The sequence below is a fragment of the Brachycentrus maculatus genome, unplaced genomic scaffold (genome assembly GCF_059751285.1).
Source record: "Brachycentrus maculatus isolate JH-2025_06_01 unplaced genomic scaffold, ASM5975128v1 h1tg000349l, whole genome shotgun sequence".
In the NCBI taxonomy this organism is placed as follows: domain Eukaryota; kingdom Metazoa; phylum Arthropoda; class Insecta; order Trichoptera; family Brachycentridae; genus Brachycentrus; species Brachycentrus maculatus.
In genome coordinates this window covers 90859-107935 of record NW_028281098.1, presented here as the reverse complement: position 1 = coordinate 107935, position 17077 = coordinate 90859, and the positions used below count along the sequence as shown (strand labels likewise).

Sequence of the window (17077 nt, the reverse complement as noted above, 5' to 3'; positions counted from 1 at the left end):
ATGGCTATGCTGAAAGCTTTCACGGCTTCAGAAGGTAAAATTTGTGAAAATGGCATCAGCTGCTCGCTAGACCCGTCATCAGACTCGTGAAATCGTTCGGATTACAGCGCGTTTCAGATTATGGAGCGTTCGGATTAGCGAAATAGCACTGCATATGCGTATATGCATATTTGTTTATATATGTACGTCTCTTCTTCCAACCCCGAGGATTCCGGCGCCCCGGAAGGCCGCTGACGACCATTCACCGACTATACTCGGCGGAACTTCGAGACGCCGGACTGACCTGGGAGGAAGCCAAGGAGACGGCGCGTGACAGAGTGACTTGGAGACGGCCATATGCTCCACCTAGGGAGCGAACATGGAAAGATGAAGAAGAAGAAGAATATATGTACGAGTATGTGTGTGTGTGTGTGTGTGTGTGTGTGTGTGTGTGTACCTCAATAGAGACAAAGCATCTACCTCCATTTTGGTTTGAGCATCCCAGGGCTACCTAGTAAAAATATCAACAACGAAAAAATGGCCATGTCAAAACTTGAATGCTACGGATATAGCCATTTAAGAGGCCTTACCACAAAAGAAAAAAAATACATACATAATGATTGAAGCGCACCAACAGACTACACATCAGACCATGCGTTTTCTTACATATCAACTTGAACAATACTCAATGAATTATACCAAAAGGTGTCGAAATTGTGCTCAAATAATTCAAAGTGCCTAGTAATAGTGTAAATATATTTGTAACGAAAGCACTAGCACGGTCCCAAAAAAGATTATTGTAACGGACTCACTAGTGTGGTCCCAAAAAAGACTTGTGTTGTGGACGCATTAGCACAGTCCCTAAAAGGATAACTATAATGGACACACTAGCGCAGTTCCAAATAATAAACTGTATAACAGATACTGGAGTGGTCCCAAAAAGGTTCTTAATTACAGATGCACTAGCAGACACACTGGCAGGGTACTACAATGGACCTTTGTAAGGACACACTAGAGCGTTCCCAAAAAAGATCTATACTAGGGACACACTATCGCGGTCCTAAGAAAGATCTTTGTTACGGATTCCAAAAAAACACCTATTTTTCAGAGACACTAGCGTGGTCCCGAAAAAGATCTTTATTATGGCCGCACTAGTGCAGTTCCAAAACACACTAGCGTGGTCTCAAAATGGATCTTTATTGTGGATGCACTATCACGGTTCCAAAAAGGACCTGTCTTACAAACACACAAGTGTGTTTGTAAGAAAATAATAAAAATCTCAGTGAGTGGTTATATACAAATATTATTAACATTTTTGTAAAAAAAAATGTAAAAAGACACTTGTGTGGTTTTAAAAAGAACTTGGGTTACAGACACACCAGACAGTGAAGTCCCAAAAAGGACCTGTTTTAAAGATTTACTAGTGCGGTCGCAAAAAGAACCTGAGTAGCAGACGCACTAGACCCAAATATTGCTGCGGTGATAATATTTCAAGACTAAAATATTGCTGCAGTGGTAATATTTCAACACCCAAATATTGCTGGAGTGATACTATTTCAAGACCCAAGCATTGCTGGAGTGATGACACCTTTATACGAGTCCATGCAGTGTGTCCGTCACAATGCCAATAGCAGATATTCTAAGCTATTTACGTAATAATTACTAAAAACGTATGGACCCTACCAACTCACCGTCGGCTCTACAAGTATCGAGAATGATTTTATGATAAGAATGAAGTGATGTTTGAGCATTCGATGGCATGGCAAATGTATGGAAGATTCTGGAATTAAACACCAAACTGAAATTATGATACAATCCTTGAAGAAAGAATGCGCCAAAATATTGTACAGTGCAGGAGGAGTTTGAAAGAGATAGAGTAAGAAACCAACAGCGGAGAAAGGGAAAAAATAAAAAAGGAGCGAAAAGAATGTGCCGGAATATTAATGATAAGTTAAATACTGACCCGAGAGACCTGAGAACTGACTTGTGATGCTAACAGTGATTTTCCCCAAAGGTAAACCTTTATGCCAACAATAGAATGTCCTTTAGAGATTTTATTTATTGTTTCGGCATTAACTTTGTGGTAAGACATGTTACAATGATTAAAGAAAGCACTTGTTTTTTACCACTTGAGTTTTATTATAGACTACATGTTTCAGAAGTTAAACTTCCATCATTCAGGTCTGTATAATAACTCAATAACTGTTATTATACAGACCTGAATGATGGAAGTTTAACTTCTGAAACATGTAGTCTATAATAAAACTCAAGTGGTAAAAAACGAAGTGTTTTCTTTAATCATTCCTTTAGAGATAGCATTAATGGGACTTCAAGTTTATAATAATATAATTACATTAAATTTTTGAGTTGGCATAGTCTAAAAATAAATATATGCGTTGAACTACAAAATTTGTACCCAAAATTGAATTATTTGTGAAGAGCCATTTTCTTAAAATACTACCTCAAGGGCGTTTTGCTATGACATTTTACGATACGTTGAAATAAAATAAATAATTGTAGGAGAATGGAACCATCCAGACTCCCCCACATCGCACTGTACTACCAATAATACCAATATATTACTTTTAAGTAAAAACCTGTAATTGGAATTACAATTTTTTTATTATTATATTTTTGGTATGTCCGCCTCCGTAGTCAGCACGCTCGGCTACCGTTCTGAAGGTCCCGGGTTCGATTCCCAAGGGGGGTAAAATAAATATAAGTGATTTTTTCACTGTAATATTTATTCAATATTACCATGGACTGGTTGGTACCTGAAGCGGAGAGCTCATCACCTTTCCTTCATGTGTAAACGATCAAGATAACACTGCGTTAATATGACACAGTGCCCTATGCACCATTGGGGTGCGGATAAGGGTTTTTTTATTTTTATTTTTATATTTTTGGTATATATATATATATATTCTGTTGGTTTTCCAATGAATAAATAAATAAATAAAAGACAATTTTTGACGAAAATTCATCAGCAATTTCAGCGTACATATAAGAAAAAATCTCATCACTAAAAATGGTTTGTAAATTTAAAAAAAAGATACTTGGTGCAAGGAGAGGTATATGGTATGTAAAGATAAGAAAGGTGAGGAAAGAAATATAGACCCTGGGCAGAGGTGCTTGAGAGGTGGAGATTGCCAAACAAGAGGTGCCGAGAGAGAGCGGAAAGAAAGGAAGAAGTATTATTGAAGCGTGGAGGGACCTTACCAAGGCATCGCGTTGCGGAATGGCTGGCTGCCCTTCAGGCTGACGCGCCCCGGGATGCAATCAAACAACCAACGTTTTGCAACTATCTTCACACTAGACTCTCCTCTCCGGGCGACAAATCAAAGAAGCTTCCGGACTCGCTCCCAAAGCAACCTATAGTTCATAGGAACTGCATCGGATGGATGTAGCATCAACAAAGCCATAAACAGAAATTACTTGATGCCTCATCCACTCAAATAGTTTGTAGAAACCACATTGGATGGATGCAGCATCAACAAAACCACAAATTACTTGAGGCCTCATCCACATCCATAGTTCTTCGGATGGATGTAGCATCAACAAAGCCATAAATTGTAATACTTGAACCCTCATCTACACTCATACTTAATAGAAGCTACATCGGATAGATGTAGCATCAACAAAGCTATTTGAGGTCTTATTCACGCCCAAAGTTCATAGGAACTACATCGGATGGACAGAGTAGCAACAAAACCATAAATACTTGAAGCTTCATCCAAAATAACAGTTCATAGGAACTACATCGGATGGATGTAGCACCAACAAAGCTACTTGAGGTCTTACCCACATTCATAGTTCATAGGAACTACATCGGATTACTTGAGAACAAACAAAGCCACAAATTACTTGAGATCTCATCTACATCCATAGTTCATTGGAACTAAATCAGATGGATGTAGCATCAACAAAACTATAAATTACTTAAGGCTTCATCCACAATTATAACATAATTCATAGGAACTACATCAGATGGACGTATCTCTATAAAACGTCTATGGTAGGTTTCATTACGATGACCGAGCATTCTTTGATTTGACGTTTGTCCGGACAACAACATGGTAACGTAATAGTCTAAACATTCAAATATCCAAAGCACTATTGAACGATGCTAGCCAATTATCTTCTTATAGATTGCGAGAGAAGCGATCGGTAATAGCTTCGAAATGTTGTAAACAAATTGAGGAAACACGTTCTTCGAGTGAGATTTCAACAAGGAGACTATCTGCATATCAAATGTAGCCTAATAACAGACAGACATTCAAAACTTAATCTAATAACAGACAGACGTGTAATACGTAGCTTAACAGCAGACAGATGTATAAAACGTAATCTAATAAGAGACAGACATATAATACATAACCTTACAGACAGACGTATAAAACATAATCTTATTAGGTTGTGTTTTACACGCCTGTTATTATAGACAGATTAACTCAATTGAAACATGTTTTTTGGGTGAGATTTCAACTAGGAAACAATCTGCATATGAAACATAGCCTAATAACAGACATACGTTCAAAACATAACCTAAAAACGTAACCTTATAACAGACGGACATATAAAACATAATCTAATAACAGACATAACTTAAAACAGATAGATGTATAAAATATAACCTAATAACAGACAGACGTATAAAACATAACCTAATAAATAACAGATAGACGTATAAAATATAACCTAATAATAGACAGACATATACAACATACCTTAATAGGTTGTGTTTTATAAGTCTGTTATTAGAGGCAGACAGACTCAATTGAAATGTCACTCGAAGAACACATTATGCCGTAAGATAGGAAAATCCGGAGGAGAAATATGTGTTTTTATATTCCACTAAGATACTGACAATATCTAAAGCAACATCGCGTTTAAATATATGTTTAAAAATAAAACAAAGCCACAAATAACAGACACTAACGAAAGCACAATGCACCAGATACAAAATAACTCAAGATGGTGTACCTAAGGGGTAGGCAGAGAGAACTGGAAGCCACACAAATCTGTCTTTGCAAACATTCTCCGCCTCTCCCACATTCATTCACTTTACACACGTGTAACATCCACCATTCTATCCATGATTGACAACCCCAATAAAAAAATTTTTGGAACTCATACATATGTCGTACGATTCTAACGTCGCTTCATTCTAGAGTAGGCAGAGAGAACAGAATGCCACACCATTCTGTATTTGCAAACAATCTTCTCCTCTTCTTCATTCATGCATCTCCTTCATACATACCCGCCGATTATTCCGACTCCTGACCTGACCACGTCCAAGTATATGAACTACTACTTATTTCTAACTACATTTGCTTCATAATTTTTTATTATTATTATTATTCTTTCTTCACTCATTCGTTCCACATACCCAAACCATCTCAACACACCTTTCTTAATTTCATCGATAATGTTTATTTTAGCCTTGTATTCTTATATTACCATTCGAACATCTATCATACCTTCTTCTTTTAACCCTTATCCGCACCCAATGTTGCATAGGGAACTGCATCAAAGCCACGCAGTGTTATCTTGATCGTTAATTTAATGAAGGCACAGTGATCAGCCCAGCGCTTCTTGTACCAGTCCAGGGTGATATTAAATAAATATGAGAATGAAAATCACCCATATTTAATTTGACCCCCCTGGGAATCATATTTATTGATCATACATCATTCACAACATTATTTATGCTTCATTTCACCATTCAAATACACCGTTTTGCTGCACATTCGTCCGAGACAACGCATTTCGACAGTCTATTCCGACACCCAGGTACTTGATGCATTACTTGAAATACTTTGCTACTCGTATCGAGTCGATAGTACAGCCGGTATCAGTCTGGCAAAGTCTGAGAATGGGTAGAAAGGGCAAGGCGGCATTGAGTGACTTTACCTAGCGGGGGGGCCGCAGTCTGTCCCCGTTGACGAAGAGGTGGGATACTCCAGCTCGTCAAAGTCCTCCCTCACGATGTCCGAGCCGCCTCTGAAGTTCTGGCCCTCGCGAATGTTTGAAATGTTACCTGCAAAATGGAGATAAAACCATTTATTACTAACATTTTAACCGCATTAACTTTGTTCCTGAGAGACGCCCGTGCGCGGCAGTATTTTGTCGTTTTTTAAATGATTACTTTTATCATGTATTTAGTTAAGAAACGATTTATTTTCCTTTTTAAAAATGTTCAATGGGATTCATTGTGCCTTTTTGGTACTCTATAATACACTCGTGTCACATTATTCTTGAAATATATCGTAATATAAACAAATAAGATCGTAACATAAATAAATCAAAGCACGCATTGTGTGTCCCTCTTACCCACTGGCGATGCATAGCGTCGAGAGTGAGACAGATATAGGGCATGATAATGGGGCGGACTAATTACCGACCTCAAGAAAAATCAGGGATCTGTTCTTTTATTTATCCATGTGATGTTACAAATTATTAGTCAGATATTTCAACAGATGTCATAAGGCCAAGGATTGACGTATTATTTTATCCAAAGTTCCACACCATGAAAAACTCTCCAAGTTGAACTGAGGTTCGAAACTTGGAGCAAAGTAAAAACACATATGCTTATGTCAGCCGCGTATGGGGCATGCTTTGTGAAAACACATACGGTTATGCGAGCCGCGTGGATCCGGTTAAAAGGCGAAATAGAGGGTCCTCGTGGTATGGGCAGAAGGCAAATTGGACGGGAATCAGGTCAGTCAAGGTGCTGTTCCATGCTTGATTTAAGCCCAAGGGATAAAATAATGTGTAAGACGGAGGATATCGTGAGGTGGGGACGACAACGAAGGCCATAAGGCTGGAAGGAACATATAAACAGAATGTCAGAAGACAGACTTCCACGTATCGTCCTCCAAGGCAACCCTGAAGGACGCAGACCCCCAGGCAGACCTCCGAAAAGATGGAAAGACAGCTGGGAGTCGACATCTCAAGAGCGACATGCGGAGGCACAAACAGATCCCTAGGATCTATAAAAAGAAGAAGAAGAAGAAGGATAAAGTAAGATTTCTTGAATGTTTTTCGGAGATACTTTGTGGCACATTTTAAAAACTTAATAAAATAAAACAACTTTGTTTTGACCACTTTTTATTGGTACACTTTATCCAATCGGTTTCGACAAGAACCTTGTCATCCTCAGGGTTTATGTACTAATTCTAAAACATTGAAATACTGATATTTAATTACCCTTCCCTTGCCAAAAATCTCCACACACTCCGTACACCATATGAAAATATGATTTAAAAACCTCTTTAATGTTGTTTTTATTGTGCATTGCGTAGCGAATACGTCAACTCAATGCACAATAAAAAAAAAAATTTGGAGTTTTTTTAAATCATATTTTTGTGGTATCTTTTTTGTATTAAAATTTTATGTATTTTTTGTATTTGTATTTTATATTATGTTGTATATTGCAAAATAATTTAAAATAAAGAAAAATAAATCCAAGGTGGCATAGACTGTGTGTCACCCTGGCTTACATCACATCAGATCCACGGCTGACATTTTGTTGACCAGTCCAGTAAATTTTTTGGGTGAAATGCGTATTTTTCTTCATTGGCACCTAGATCTTTTCGAGTTACCTTCGATGGACTGGCAGGGCTCGGGGGGCCGCATGCGTATGTCGCCGAGGGAGCACTGCAGCACGGCCGGGGGCGAGTGGCCCCGCTCGCAATGGAGCCCTACGGAAGACCCGTGCGCCGTGGTGAGGCCCGGCCGGTACCCCGCCGCGTACACTCCGTGGGGGACAACGGGAAGAGAACAAGGGGCTGAAATATTGAATAATACATTGAAACCTCTATCTATCGTTCCTCGAATAATCGTTTTCCCGGATGTGTCGTTTATTTCTTCTATCCCGACTTAATTTCATACTAAACTAAACCGCATCGATCGTTTCTCTATCACCATTTACTGCATTTATTGAATGAAGCTGCATATTTGATACATTTTGTCGGTTTTTTTACATTATTTCCAATTTTCTTACATTCAACGGCAACGTATGGGATAGAAACTATCGAAAGCTTGTGTAACCGATACCAGAAGCCGAAAATATACTATTGACTTTTACGAAAATAAAACAGTTAAAAAACAAAGTATTTTTTTAAATTCTATTCAGGTTTGTATTTTTTTTAAATAAATACATTTGCATCTGAAACATCTATTCTTTTGAGAATTTTAGCCTACAAATGCAGATTGGGAGGACGGTATCTTTACTCAGTCGTATCTATTTGCGTATTGACCTCTTAATCCCGCATTCATTGTTTTCCCGCATTCGTAGTTTATTTTAATAGGTCCCTTTAAAAACGATAGATAGAGGTTTAAAACCTGAAGGTTTTTTCTCCATTTGAAAAATATTTAAAAATACCATACCATGGAAAAAGATACCATTTCTTCAAAATGCAAAAACCAACACTTTCTGCCCTGTAGCGGGTAAATATTAAGTTAAAAATATGCCGCTTTTGCTGGGGTATAGTACATTTTCTGGGCATTCCGAAAAGATGCACAACTGAAAATTGACGATTTTTGATTTATGACGTTCTTGAAAGGAGTGAGCGATATCTTTACCTGGAATGCATTCCGGCATGCTAGTGACGGCCCAGTCTCCATGCCAACATCGCAGGTTACTAGCTCCCTGGACATTGTATCTGAAAGATGCAATTTTTCAGATACTTACTATTAAGATGAGTCAAAATGTTGTAAATGTTACATTTTTTAAAACACTCTCCTTCCATTCATCATTCACTTTGTGTAATACCACTTAAAAACACTACTTCATGATTACCGGTTTCGAAATAACCATTCCATCACCAGGTCAAATGTAGACTGTGGTTATTCCAAAACCGGTAATCATGAAGTATTGTTTTTAAGTGGTATTACACAAAGTGAACGATGAATGATAAGAAGATTCGGAATAACCACAGTCTACATTTGACCTGATGATGGAATGGTTATTCCGAAACTGGTAATCATGTCATGAAATAGTGTTTTAAAGTGGTATTACACAAAGTGAATGATGGATGATAAGGAGAGTGTTATATTACCATAGCACAAAGTTAACAATTAATTTTAACATATGTAACATTTTACCCCGGTTCACAGGAAAACTGCACCACTTGTCCATTCATCACGTCGCTGGTTTCGTTGAGCGGGACTTCGCTGTCGTCCGGACTTCCCTCCGGGGCAGACAGGCTGAAGATCCCGTTCTCCGTTACAGGAATATGACACGGCACTGAGGAATAAAATAAAACACATTATTGGAATACCTTCTCCAAGGACATTTTTATTAAAGGCGTCTCAGCTTGAGATGAAACATCTATCATTTTATTTTTTGACATCTCATCAAAGATGAAGCAGGAGCTGGTTAGTGCATATTAGACCTTGGCCTTTAGTGCATGTTGGTCCTCGGTCGACCAAATCACATGTGATTAAAATTTTATGTAGTTATAAGTGTCTGCCTCCGTAGTGTAATGGTCAGAACGCTCGGCTACCGTTCTGCAGGTTCCGGGTTCGATTCCCAGGGGGGGTAGAATAAATACAAGTGATTTTTTCACTAATGTTTATTCAATATTAGCCTGGACGGTACCTGAAGCGAAGGGCTGATCACCTTTCCTTCATGTGTTAACGATCAAGATAACACTGCATTTATATGATGCAGTACCTTATGCACCATTGGGGTGCGGATAAGAGGTTGAATGAAATAAGTGTGTGAATAGTGCTATGGTAGTGCTGTTTGCATGGTGGTGTAGTGATTGTCCTGAGGAAGAGACGGATACGTCTCGAAACCGGTAGACAAAAATCTCAGTGAGTGGTTATATAATAACATTACTAACATTTTTGTAAAAAAAATATAAAACAGGCAATAATAAATTACTGGGTGGCTGCAGGCAAGGTGATCTATGAGTATTGTCAACCTTTGGTGTGAGGGAATAATCAAATGTACATACATATTTCACATTGTGGTTTCATGGGTTTCCATCTTCCCCTGACGCACTTAGCCGTGGCATTGTAGCCCAGATTCAAGTCGTACCCCTTCCCGCATGCCACGCGTACAATGGTTCCTGAAAATACATCACATGTGTTAGTCGACCGTCTGAGTGCTGAGATTTTCTCTTACATGTATGCTAAAATTGCTGAATATTTTTGGCAAAAATGCTCCTTAAAGTGCAATGCTCCTTAAGTGCATAAAATGCTTAAATGCTCCTTAAAGTGCAATGCTCCTTAAGTACACAAAATGCTTAAATGCTCCTTAAAGTGCAATGCTCCTTAAGTGCATAAAATGCTTAAATGCTCCTTAAAGTGCAATGCTCCTTAAGTGCACAAAATGCTTAAATGCTCCTTAAAGTGCAATGCTCCTTAAAGTGCGATGCTCCTTAAGTGCATAAAATGCTTAAATGCTCCTTAAAGTGCAATGCTCCTTAAGTACACAAAATGCTTAAATGCTCCTTAAAGTGCAATGCTCCTTAAGTGCATAAAATGCTTAAATGCTCCTTAAAGTGCAATGCTCCTTAAGTGCACAAAATGTTTAAATGCTCCTTAAAGTGCAATGCTCCTTAAAGTGCAATGCTACTTAAAGTGCAATGCTCCTTAAGTGCATAAAATGCTTAAATACTCCTTAAAGTGCAATGCTCCTTAAGTGCATAAAATGCTTAAATGCTCCTTAAAGTGCAATGCTCCTTAAGTGCACAAAATGCTTAAATGCTCCTTAAAGTGCAATGCTCCTTAAAGTGCGATGCTCCTTAAGTGCATAAAATGCTTAAATGCTCCTTAAAGTGCAATGCTCCTTAAGTACACAAAATGCTTAAATGCTCCTTAAAGTGCAATGCTCCTTAAGTGCATAAAATGCTTAAATGCTCCTTAAAGTGCAATGCTCCTTAAGTGCACAAAATGTTTAAATGCTCCTTAAAGTGCAATGCTCCTTAAAGTGCAATGCTACTTAAAGTGCAATGCTCCTTAAGTGCATAAAATGCTTAAATACTCCTTAAAGTGCAATGCTCCTTAAGTGCATAAAATGCTTAAATGCTCCTTAAAGTGCAATGCTCCTTAAGTGCACAAAATGCTTAAATGCTCCTTAAAGTGCAATGCTCCTTAAAGTGCAATGCTCCTTAAGTACACAAAATGCTTAAATGCTCCTTAAAGTGCAATGCTCCTTAAGTGCATAAAATGCTTAAATGCTCCTTAAAGTGCAATGCTCCTTAAGTGCACAAAATGCTTAAATGCTCCTTAAAGTGCAATGCTCCTTAAAGTGCAATGCTCCTTAAAGTGCAATGCTCCTTAAGTGCATAAAATGCTTAAATGCTCCTTAAAGTGCAATGCTCCTTAAGTACACAAAATGCTTAAATGCTCCTTAAAGTGCAATGCTCCTTAAGTGCATAAAATGCTTAAATGCTCCATAAAGTGCAATGCTCCTTAAGTGCACAAAATGTTTAAATGCTCCTTAAAGTGCAATGCTCCTTAAAGTGCAATGCTCCTTAAGTGCATAAAATGCTTAAATGCTCCTTAAAGTGCAATGCTCCTTAAGTGCACAAAATGCTTAAATGCTCCTTAAAGTGCAATGCTCCTTAAAGTGCAATGCTCCTTAAAGTGCAATGCTCCTTAAGTACACAAAATGCTTAAATGCTCCTTAAAGTGCAATGCTTCTTAAGTGCATAAAATGCTTAAATGCTCCTTAAAGTGCAATGCTCCTTAAGTGCACAAAATGCTTAAATGCTCCTTAAAGTGCAATGCTCCTTAAAGTGCAATGCTCCTTAAAAAGCAATGCTCCTTAAGTACACAAAATGCTTAAATGCTCCTTAAAGTGCAATGCTCCTTAAGTGCATAAAATGCTTAAATGCTCCTTAAAGTGCAATGCTCCTTAAGTGCATAAAATGCTTAAATGCTCCTTAAAGTGCAATGCTCCTTAAGTGCACAAAATGCTTAAATGCTCCTTAAAGTGCAATGCTCCTTAAGTACACAAAATGCTTAAATGCTCCTTAAAGTGCAATGCTCCTTAAAGTGCAATGCTCCTTAAGTACACAAAATGCTTAAATGCTCCTTAAAGTGCAATGCTCCTTAAGTGCATAAAATGCTTAAATGCTCCTTAAAGTGCAATGCTCCTTAAGTGCACAAAATGCTTAAATGCTCCTTAAAGTGCAATGCTCCTTAAAGTGCAATGCTCCTTAAAGTGCAATGCTCCTTAAGTGCATAAAATGCTTAAATGCTCCTTAATGCTCCTTAAGTGCACAAAATTAATAATATTTCCTCAAATATTGACCGATTTAAGTATTTCTTTCTGGTGTTGGGGAGAATGTATCGAAGGTATACTGATAAAAAACGTTAACTCCCTGTTTGAATAATCCCTGTTATTTAAAGCTTTTAGCCTGAATAAAATTCTTCTTCTAACCCTTGTCCGCACCCAATGGTGCATAGGCACTGCATCGTAGTGACGCAGTGTTATCTTGATCGTTAATTGCGTGAAGGCAAGAAGATCAGCCTGCGCTTCTTGTACCAGTCCAGGGTGATATTAATCAATTAATTAATTAATTATAAATAAAATACTAACTTTTAAACCTTAAGTTGAATTTACTTTTAAAACCACATATCGCTCACTCCTTTCAAGAACGTCATAAATCAAAAAACTTGATTTTTCAGGAGAACGTTTTTAATGTTTGAAAATATAATACAATGTATTAAAAATAAATATCAAGCCATTTATTGAACTTTTTACTGTGCAACAGATATTTTAGGTGAAACCTGAAGGTTTTTTCTCCATTTAAAAAATATTAAGTATATTTAAAAAAATAATTAAACAATAACTTTTCTTCAAAATGCAAAAACAATACTTTCTGCCCTATAGCGGGTAAATATTAAGTTAAAAATATGCCTCTTTTGCTGGAATATAGAACAATTTTTGGGCGTTCCGAAAACATGTATAACTGAAAATTGACGATTTTTGATTTATGACGTTCTTGAAAGGAGTGAGAGATATATGTACATGACATTTCAAACTACTTAGTGTATTTTCCAGTTTATCGAACGTTGAAAACTTTATAATATGCATCACTAAGTCAAAATTGAATATTTTCGAGTTAACGTTTTTTGCCAGTACACCCACGATACAAAACTACTCGAATAAAACAGCATTTTGTAGTATGTAAATGTACTTATGTATATATAAAATAAATGGTTTTTGAGAAGAAAAAATTGAATGATCAATATTGTTTTAAACTGGCGCGTCTTCACAAAATTTCACTATCTATAGCGCAAACATTCTAATTTCATCATCACTACTTTGAGTATAACAATCACTTAGCGCCTGCCATTTAAAGAGGCGTAGCTCGGTTGTACGTTTGTCATTCAAACAGCAGCTAGCGCATGTTTAACCTCGGCTCGTAACGTATGTCTGTACTAAAACCTTTAGTGCATGTTGGTCTTCGGGATGGTTTGGACATGTAGAACGAATGAGTGGGAAAGAACGGTAAAACAAATCTATGAGGCGAATTTTATTGGGAAAAGAAGCAGAGGAAGACAGAAAAACATGGCACGATCAGGTATGCCAAATACTTGAAAGTGGTCAGGTTAGGAGTCGTAACAATCGGCGGGTATGTATGAGGAGAGGCATGAACGTGGAAGAGGCGAAGAATGTTTGCAAGGACAGAGTGGTGTGGCGCTCTATTCTCTCTGCGTACCCCTTCGGAGAAGCGGCGTGATGGTTAGTTAGTTAGTTAGTTAGTTTTATTGTTTTAAACTGGCTCGACAAAACTAAAAAAAAAATCACTATCTATGCGCAAACATTCTAATTTTATCATCACTACTTTGATTATATCAATCACTTGCACACAATTATATCAAGCGCCTGCCATTTAAAGAGGCGTAGCTCGGTAGTACGTTTGTCATTCAAACAGAACCTAGCGCATGTTTGACCTCGGCTCGTAACGTATGTCTGTGCTGAAACCTTTAGTGCATGTTGGTCTTCGGGTCGACCAAAAATCGCATGTGTTAGACATTTTGTGTAGTTTTGAGTGTGTAAATGGTGCTATGGTGGTGAAGGGTGGTATTGTTTGCATGCTGTGGTAGTGATTGTCCTGACGAAGAGACGGGTACGTCTCGAAACCGACATAAAAATATCGGTGAGTGGTTATATACTAATATTATTAACATTTGATAAAGACATAGAAAGGAGAGTGAATGCTGGGAACAAAGTGAATTGTGCACTGAAATCAGTTATAGCAAATAAAAACCTATCAGCGGAAGCTAAGCTGGCAGTGCACAATGGAGTCCTGGTTCCAACTCTAATGTATGGAAGTGAAACATGGAGTTGGCAAAAGAAGGATGAAAGTAGACTGAATGCAGTCGAAATTCGATCTCTCAGAAGAATGTGCGACAAAACGATGTATGATAGATGTGCAAATAGTGAAATAAGGAAGGAATGCAAAGCTGAGATAAGCATTATCGATAAAATTAAGAAAGGTGTGTTGAGATGGTTTGGACATGTAGAACGAATGAGTGAGGAAAGAACGGTAAAACAAATCTATGAGGCGAATTTTATTGAGAAAAGAAGCAGAGGAAGACCGAAAAAAACATGGCGCGATCAGGTATGCCAAATACTTGAAAGTGGTCAGGTTAGGAATCGTAACAATCGGCGGGTATGTATGAGGAGATGCATGAACGTGGAAGAGGCGAAGAATGTTTGCAAGGACAGAGTGGTGTGGCGCTCTATTCTCTCTGCCTACCCCTGCAGAGAAGCGGCGTGATGGTTAGTTAGTTAGTTTAAAAAAAAATAATAAGGAGCTAGCGCATTTATATGGACTAAACCCTGCTCACCCGAGCTATAGGTGTTGTTGGGCTCCCGCCCAAACTTGACGATCTCCACGTTGACGTAGGGCTCACTCGAGATGGGCTCGCAGGGCCCCTTGACCCGCCCCCCGCCCCTGCGCCCCTCGCGGGCCCCCGGGGCAGAGTCCACGGGACTGGCGGAAGAGCCGATGTCGTCTCCGGAGGCGGGGCCTGAAGGCGGCTGACGCAGCTTGTCCTTGTTACTGAACAAGATATTAATCGATGATTAAATAAATGTTTGAATGGTGAAATTAGACTGAGATAAGCATTATCGATTAAATGAAGAAAGGTGTGTTGAGATGGTTCAGGCATGCGGAAAGAGTGAGTGAGGAAAGAACGGTGAAACAAATTTATGAATATGTACAAAAAAAAACAATCTGTGCTATTGATAGGAGATATTAAAGGTAAAACTCCTAAAATAGGATGCTACAATGCTCTATTTTTGCAAAAATTCTTTGCCATTTTTGGTTGATGGTAAGTCAGACGGTTAGTTTAATTTAAAAAAATGGTGGCATTTTAAACTAATTTCTTAGGCACACTCGGCATTTTATACTGACCTCTTAGGCACACTCGCGGTAGTCTGATTCAGCTTCTCCGTCTTTCTGCTGGTCCTCTTCATCCTTTTGATCATCTCTTCGGTAGACACCTTGGGCAGCCCCTTGAACCTCGTCCGATTAGCTGCGCCGTCTGACCTGATCGCCTTCTTGGCGACCTGCGGCGGAGACTTGCTTTTCTCAGCGCCAGGTCCCGGATTGACCTTCAACTGAGAGTTGAGATGAAAATTTCCCGCCTTCTTTCTTACCTCAGCCTTCTCCTCCCAGCTCTTCTTCAACTCGGCCAACTTCCTGACAATGAAAGAATGAGTGGCTCCGTTCACATCTCTCTTGGATACCATCTTGCTACTGTCATCGTTGAACTGATGTACATCATCTGCTGTGTATCCAAGTTGGTTTTTTGAAACGCCAATATGTTGCGCTTCATTTTCTGCGTTTGCGAAATCCGAGTCTACTTGACTGGTCCTATTTCTGGCGTCTCGTCGGGCCCTCGGGCGCAAGCCAAAAAACTGATATCCGCGTATTCTTCTTGCGTTGTTGAAATATGGTCTTCGGAATTCCGCAGATCTTTTCCTGATGTTCCTGAACACCCTGTTTAATGACGGTCGATTATCGTTGTCACGGTTGCCGCAATCGCTATCAAGAATGTCTCTTTTCTGTCTTTGGAGTGGTCCATGCATAACGTATCCAGTTCTTGCTGAATCCTTGAATTTCACGGCTTCAGGGTTGAAGATAGCGTCTGCGCTGAATCTGGCATCAGTTGTTACGGAGCTGACAGCAAGATGATCACCGAGTTCTTCCAGATGAAGCTGATGAAGGAGTTCCCGCTGGTTAGCGAGCTGTGCTGCTCGCTTCCGGAGTTGGTGGCTGTGCCTCCTCATGCGAATAGCCCGTTTCAGTCTCTTCTTGCTTATTTCGATGGACCTTCTTCTTCTGCTCCATCTCAGGCGGGGATGCTGACCGGGAGTACAGCTGGAAGATATCATATATTCACAATATTTTGAGTGTGTCCGAATCTTTGTTTGCAAATCTGGGTTAGTCCACATATATGAAGAAATATATAGAAGTCTGGATATTCATATTGACGGCTACATAAGTATACCAGTCAATTTAAAACAGAGAAATTCATCATCATAATTCACGAGGACATAATAAAATACAAGTGGAGTCGATAAACACAACTAACTTTGGAGTAAGGTCTTGCAATATATTGTCTATACCCAAATTAACTAGATGCCTGACACATATAAAATAGAACCTAGTCAAGAATACAAAATGAATGAACTAAAAAAGTGATTAGTTATATTTTAATTTTTTTTTCTTTAAAGATGCTTCTTACCATATGTTTTTTATATCCTTATTTACTGTACCTTTTATTGTGTTATATTTTAAAATTTTCTCTGTGTTTTCTTATTTGTGTTCCAGTCTTTTTAACCTTAATCCCATGTCCCAAAATGAGTAATGGAAAAATCACTCATTGGGAATATTATATATGTGACTTTTGTATGTAAAGCTATCTCGATTCTAATGCACTCTAATGGTCAGAACTAGTTTCCAATTACCTGGGCAGCTCTCTAGGGCTCCACTGTCCGCCTATGCAGGTGGCTCCGGGGGGGCCTTCAGACAAGACGTACCCCTTATCGCAGTCATACATTATTTGCTTGTTATTCACTACCTGAAACAAAGTAATACATAACATCCTAAATACAATA

General features: G+C 38.6%; 2 protein-coding genes across 2 annotated transcripts in view; one reads left to right on the top strand and one right to left on the bottom strand.

Moving 5' to 3' along the window:
• LOC148303758 (dynein light chain roadblock-type 2-like) overlaps nucleotides 1-17077 on the top strand; it is a 124871-nt gene that overhangs the window by 46467 nt on the left and 61327 nt on the right. The window lies entirely within an intron of this gene.
• LOC148303760 (sushi, von Willebrand factor type A, EGF and pentraxin domain-containing protein 1-like) overlaps nucleotides 1-17077 on the bottom strand; it is a 62678-nt gene that overhangs the window by 12998 nt on the left and 32603 nt on the right. Inside the window, exons 14-21 of the mRNA XM_088269380.1 lie at nucleotides 16928-17040; nucleotides 15369-16337; nucleotides 14800-15014; nucleotides 9945-10058; nucleotides 9088-9229; nucleotides 8566-8645; nucleotides 7584-7769; nucleotides 5893-6019 (exon numbers count right to left, since the gene is read on the bottom strand). Of these exons, the coding sequence (XP_088125506.1) occupies nucleotides 5893-6019; nucleotides 7584-7769; nucleotides 8566-8645; nucleotides 9088-9229; nucleotides 9945-10058; nucleotides 14800-15014; nucleotides 15369-16337; nucleotides 16928-17040 (1946 nt within the window). The remainder of the gene's footprint in view (nucleotides 1-5892; nucleotides 6020-7583; nucleotides 7770-8565; nucleotides 8646-9087; nucleotides 9230-9944; nucleotides 10059-14799; nucleotides 15015-15368; nucleotides 16338-16927; nucleotides 17041-17077) is intronic.